Source organism: Lacerta agilis, chromosome 5 (assembly GCF_009819535.1).
Source record: "Lacerta agilis isolate rLacAgi1 chromosome 5, rLacAgi1.pri, whole genome shotgun sequence".
Taxonomy (NCBI): domain Eukaryota; kingdom Metazoa; phylum Chordata; class Lepidosauria; order Squamata; family Lacertidae; genus Lacerta; species Lacerta agilis.
In genome coordinates this window covers 69,229,471-69,235,666 of record NC_046316.1, presented here as the reverse complement: position 1 = coordinate 69,235,666, position 6,196 = coordinate 69,229,471, and the positions used below count along the sequence as shown (strand labels likewise).

The 6,196-nt window shown below is 43.2% G+C and overlaps 1 protein-coding gene across 2 annotated transcripts; it reads right to left on the bottom strand.

Annotated features, from left to right (window-relative positions):
* Positions 1 to 243: 243 nt before the first annotated feature.
* RNF7 (ring finger protein 7) lies at positions 244 to 5,959 on the bottom strand. Of its 2 annotated transcripts, none has more exons than XM_033150366.1 (3): positions 5,746 to 5,959; positions 3,765 to 3,812; positions 244 to 742 (listed from the first exon to the last, which is right to left on the bottom strand). In XM_033150366.1, the coding sequence occupies exons 1-3, from the start codon at positions 5,921 to 5,923 to the stop codon at positions 624 to 626; spliced, it is 345 nt and encodes a 114-aa protein (XP_033006257.1). In that variant the 5' UTR covers positions 5,924 to 5,959; the 3' UTR covers positions 244 to 623. The 2 variants fall into 2 exon arrangements, with proteins under 2 accessions (XP_033006257.1, XP_033006258.1); XM_033150367.1 differs by having other exon boundaries at positions 686 to 742; positions 5,753 to 5,959.
* Positions 5,960 to 6,196: the final 237 nt, after the last annotated feature.

Sequence of the window (6,196 nt, the reverse complement as noted above, 5' to 3'; positions counted from 1 at the left end):
AGAGACTCCTGCCTGAAACCCGGCAGTGCTGCTGCCAGTAAGTGTAGGCAATCCTGAACTAGACAGACCAAGACTCTCACTTCATATAAAGTAGCTTCCTATGTTCTTACGAGCAATCTGTGAGAAATACATATTTAAGAATATCAATTTTAACCTTATTAGTGCCAAAGTAACAAATATTTCTAAATACGTAAAGGAAATATTTTATCTTAATGAAAGAAAGCAAAAAAGCAAAAACAAATGCATCGCCAACAACTATTTATTTCAGCTGAATTCCTCAGTTCAGACAAAAACAAGTGGCATTTATAGCTGGAACTGCTTTGAACATAGGTAACTGTGGGCCTCATAAGTTCCAAAGCATTCCTAAACAAATGTACAGAGTTCACACCAAATGTTTAGATACATTCTTCAACGCTGTGTATCTAACGTTTCTGACGAAACTACGCTGATCCCACAGACCAACACAAAGATTTCAAATCCAACTCCATAAAAACTGCGTTAACCTAGACCTAAATAAATAAAGCGGACTTTCCCATATTGTGAATGCTCCCCTTGTTCATGGGGGAATATGCCTTTGGTTGCACATCATTCCAGAGAAGTCCGAAGAAGAACTGCCAGTGCTTTTATTTGCCTATTCTCTGAACTACCCAGTCCTGTTGGCAGAGGGGGCAGCGGTTGTTCTGTTTCACCCACAGTGACATGCAGCAGTTGTGGAAGGAATGATTACACTCTCCCCAGACCACTGAAAGGGAAAAAAAACCAAACTTGAGTCGGCAAGTTGGAAATGGTTAAGACAGAGATCTAATACAAAGCGCTAGCATTTATCTCAATATATATTCAGTATTGTTGTAGGACTTTGCTTTTTGTAAACAACTATAAAGTCATGGAAAAAGGAAAGTGCACCCTCTTTGAATTCAGTGGTTTTACATATGAAATGGAAAAGCTATGTGTAAAAAATTAAGTACACCTTATGATTCAATTGCTTGTAGAACTACCTTAGCAGCAATAACTTGAAATAATCATTTTCTGTAGGACTTTATCAGTCTCTCACATCATTGCGGAATTTTGGTCCTTTCTTCTTTACGTTGCTTCAATTCCTTGAGGTTTGCTGGCATTTGTTGATGCACAACTCTCTTAAGGTCCTGCACAGCATTTCACTTGCGTTGAGGTCTGGACTTTGACTGGGCCATTGCAACACCTTGATTCTTTTATTTTCCAGCCATTCTGTTGTAGATTTGCTGGTGTGCTTGGGATCCTTGTCCTGTTGCATGACCCAGTTTCAGCCAAGCTTCAGCTGTTGGGCACATGGCCTCACATTTGACTGTAGAATACTTTGGTATACAAAGGAGTTCATGGCTGACTCAATGACTACAAGGTTCCCAAATCATCGCCCTTCCACCACTGTGCTTGACATTTGGTATGAGGTGCTTGTGATGATATGCTGTGTTTGGTTTCCACCAAATGTGGCACTGTGCATTATGGCCAAACATCTCCACTTTGGTCTTGTCTGGCCAAAGGACACTGTTCCAGAAATCTTGTGGTTTGTTCAGATGCAATTTTGCAAACCTAATCCATTCTTTTTAAAGAGAACAGGCTTTCTCCTGGCAACCCTTTCAAACAAACCATACTTGTTCCAACTTTTTCTAATTGTACTGTTATGAACTTTTAATATTTAACATGCTAACTGAGGCCTGTAGGGCCTGAGATATAACTCTCGCATTTTTCTGCAATTTCTCTGAGCATTGCACGGTCTGACCTTAGGGTGAATTTGCTGAGATATCCACTCATGAGAAGATTGGCAAACGTCTTGAATGTTTTCCACTTTTAGATACAGCGGTACCTCGGGTTACGAACTTAATTCATTCCGGAGGTCCGTTCTTAACCTGAAGTCGTTCTTAACCTGAGGTACCACTTTAGCTAATGGGGCCTCCCGCTGCCGCCGCCGCCGCGCGATTTCTGTTTTCTCATCCTGAGGTAAAGTTCTTAACCCGAGGTACTACTTCCGGGTTAGTGGAGCCTGTAACCCAAACTGTTTGTAATCTGAGATACCACTGTAATCTTTCTCACTGTAGAATGCTGGACTTAAAATTGGTTGGAGATGGCCTTAGAACCCTTCCCAGTTTCATGGGCAGCATCACTTGCTTCTCTAAGAGCATTGTGTCATCTTTCCTCCTTGGCATTGTGTTAAAACACACCTGAATGCTCCACACCAGCAAACTGCGGCTTTTATAGAGGTGGGCACACTTACTGATGATCAATTAAGTGAGTGCATTTGATTATCAGCACCTGTCTGCTACTTGGCCTCTGAATTCCAATGGAAGCAGTAAAGGTGTACTTAGTTTTTAACACGTTTTCTCCATTTTGGTTTTATTTCTGTTAAATAAATCAGGACATGGTGTGATATGTCATGTGTTGTTGTTCATCTGAGGTTATATTTACCTAATTTTAAGACCTGCTAAGGAACAGATGATTGTTATTATGTCTTCATATGTACAGTGGACACTCAGGTTGCGAACGTGATCTGTGCGGGAGGCACGTTCGCAACCCGCAGCGCCGTGTCTGCGCACACGCGGGTCACGATTTGGTGCTTCTGCGCATAGCGCAATTTAGCGCTTCCAGGTTTGGTGCGGTGCGCAACCCGAAATCAAGCAACCTGAAGCGGCCGTAACCTGAGGTGTGACTGTAAAACCACAGAATTCAAAGAGGGTGCACTCCTCCCCCCCATCACTGCAGCCATGGTCCAAAGCAATGTCTTCCAAATATAATGAAATACTTTTTTTCTTGAACAGCAAGCGTTCATGCCACTCAGCATGACACAGAATATTTGTGATATGACATTGGAATGGTGGAATAAATATACTTGTTTCAAGGAAAGGAAGCCAAGAGTCTGACTGAGCACGTGAGAATTTGGGTGTGCCAAAGCAGTTCAAAGTAGCCTAAGACTTTACAGCACATGAAGAATTGTTGTCTAAGCTTATTAACATTTCTTACTCAAATACTTCACTTTTACAGATTTCGCTATCAGCACCATTCAAAAGCTATTATTATTGTGTGGAGACCATCCAAAATACACTTCCAGAATAACAGGCAGAACCTGCACTATTTGCTTTTAAAAGTTGAGGTATACATTTTTATGTTAAAAATAAGTATTGCAAATTTCTTCTATGTGAAGATTTCAACCCAGCATCACTTTTCATGTTCTTGGTTAATGCATTTTAGCAGTCGATAGTGCTTTGCTACCAAAATTACCAAGTGCTTAAGTGCAAAATATCAGACTCAGTACTTTCTACATCTACAGTACTTTAAAAGCAAGATGAGTCTCGAATCCATACAAATAAGTGGTGGTTAAGAATTCAACTTTTAAATACTCATTTTAATAAAAAGCACAACACAAAAACAGCACCCTTGAAACCTCAAGGTCAGCAAGTAAGTTGTGAAACCAAATGTTTTTTTGTTTTAAGATCCCAAGATTTCTTTCAACAAACCATTTTTATGAAAAATGCCTGAAGATACAACAGACCAGACCAAATCAAATGTTTTAGTTTATGTAACTGGTATTTCATGGCTACATACCCATACATAAAGGAAAAATTGCAGCTTCCCTATGGCCAAGTATTTTATACAAATGTATGTCATTTTACATTAACAAAGTTTTCCTGAATTTTATTGCACAAAAATAAGAGCTATTTAGCTGAAACTTTAAAAAGCACCCCACTAAGAAAAAGCCTTTGGTTGAATAACAAGAGAATGAAATCACAACATACCAACACAATCTTCTTGTTTGTTTTCAGCTTGACATCTAAGACAGGCATCTAGATGTAAACAAGGACAAGACTAAGTATGATGTTGTGAAAGCAGCTCTGAAAAGTGTGTTTCCAAAGCATCTACAGTCACTGATATACATTTAATGGTGTGCGTATACTGTGTCATGTAATCTAAGCACCTCAAATCATTAATCTAAAACTTACCCCAATACATGACCTACCACTAACAGCCACTTCCACACCACAAAAGCTTGGCTCTTCCAACTTACTTTAGAAAATTTAGGGTTCACGCTGATAATTATGAGTTTGCTTTCTTTGTGATCTCATCTTTGTCTGAAGGACTATGTGGAGAAATGTAGCGAACAATCCAGTAGTAAATTAATTCACTGTGCAGCAATTCCTTTTCCTAACACATCACTTCTTAGAAGAATGCCCTGGAGCAAATACACTGAGTTAGCTCAGTTTGTAGAGCATGAAACGCTTAATCTAAGGGTTGTGGGTTTGAGCCCCATGAGCCCCCTAAAGATTCCTGCATTGGCGGAGGGGGGTGGACTAAATGATCCTTTTGATGCCTTCCAACTCTACAAATCTATGATCTATTCCGTACCTCTGTGTAAGGTACACTGGACTGCTTTGGGAAATTGGCCCCCAAACATAGCCACATTGTTACTTCTATGGTTATTAGAAAAACACCCCAAATGGAAGAAAATGTAACTGGTGGATAGCTATTCATAAACAATTCGGAAACAACTCCACAGGGTTTCACTGCTGTCACCCAGATGTGTAATTTAAGCATAGATATTATAACAGAAAAATTAATACTGCTTCTGGTGAAAAGATGAATGGGCATTCTACCAATTTAGGGAGCCAATTGTACATAGGCACTGGTCACAGAGAAAGCTTAGCTTTACCAGTGCTGCCCTCAGGTCAGAAAGTGAGTGGGATGTGCCACCATGAAAACGGATACAGCACAAAGAAAGCATCCTACAGATGGCGATGTTCAAAGTCAGAGACAGCATCCTTTTATTATATATACAGCACTAAATCACATATATCTTCAGGAACAACAGCAAATAGAAAAAAGGACTTGTAAAAATGCACTGCAGGATAGGATATAGGATCTGCTCTAGTGATATGTACAGTTCATAAGGGCGATATTTGGTTACGGAATGGGAAAACCAGCCAACTCATTTATTTGGCACAAGCTTACTCATGGGTATGCACATTATAACAAATCTTACTGCATTCCCATGGTGATATCTTCTTAAGTAAATACATAAAAGACTTGTTAACGTCCAGGCATAACCTTTCATAATCTTACCCTGAACAGATTCATCGAGTCTATCCAGAAAGTCTTATGAAAAAGGGGGAAGGCAGTGATGGTGGTTAGCTTCCTCAGTTAGAACCTCGGAATCCTATGGCTGTGTTAGGATCGAAACTGAGCAAGCAGCATGTTCTTCTCTTTAAAAAAATAAAATAAAACAAATGCTCCAACCATTTTTATTTTAGGTCTCTCATTGTCTACAGCGGCCTAGAGGCTGTCTCAGGGGGAAGGCCCCATACTTGAGCATAGGAAAGCAGCCAGGAACCTCTCCTCTGGCCCAAGGGTGGGGAAGGGGCGCAGGGTAGGCCTTATCTCCTCAAGGGTGCATGTTTAGGCACCTAAGAGTTGCTGGTAGCGTCGGCAGGGCTTCCTGAAGAAGCAGGCGAAAAGGCCCGTTCCCCCTCACTCCTACCCGGGGGAGGAAACGCCGGCGCCCTGTCGCCTTCGCAAAAAAAAAAAAATCCACGAGAGAATAAAACACTAATATTGCCCGGGTGAGGGGTGAGAAGACACTTCAGGAACCTCTCAGGGGGAGGAGACGGGCCCATCCTCGCCCAGGGTGCCTGGTTCTGGGAGAGGACGGAGGTGGCCGCCGCCGCCACCGCCGGAGCGCGGCCTTTGTTCCGGGGCCCGGCTTTCGCCGCTCCCTCGTCTTACCCATGACCTGCACCCGGCAGATGGCGCAGGTGTCGCACTCGACGTCCCAGCTCCACATGGCCACGGCGTTCCACTTCTTCAGCGAGAACATCTTGTCGACGCCGCCCGACTTCGAGCCCGAGAAACCCGCGTGAGGAGCGGAGACACCCGGCTCGTCTCCGTCCTCCACGTCGGCCATGGCTGGGGGCGGCAGGAGGAGGGGGGGGCGGCGGAGGCGGAGGCTGCAGCTGCTCGCTTAACCGCCTGGCTCCCCGAGCGGTGGAGCGGAGCTCTACCACCACCCAGCGGTGGCAAGAGGGCTGAGGCGTAACGCGGGACGGGGTTTCTTCACAGACGCAGCCTGATCTCTGTGCGGGGTCAATTTGCAGGCCTCCTCGCAGAAACATTTTTTTTTGGGGGGGGGGGTGTCTCGTGCCACAGGCGCAAAATCCTCCGTTATAGTCCGTGTTAA

Coding starts and splice junctions, on each gene's coding strand:
- RNF7 (XM_033150366.1), bottom strand. CDS start 5,923: ATGGCCGACGTGGAGGACGGAGACGAGCCGGGTGTCTCCGCTCCTCAC. Junction 3,813..5,745: donor CTGCCGGGTGCAGGTCATGG/GTAAGACGAGGG, acceptor GTTTACATCTAG/ATGCCTGTCTTAGATGTCAA. Junction 743..3,764: donor CAAACAAGAAGATTGTGTTG/GTATGTTGTGAT, acceptor TTTCCCTTTCAG/TGGTCTGGGGAGAGTGTAAT.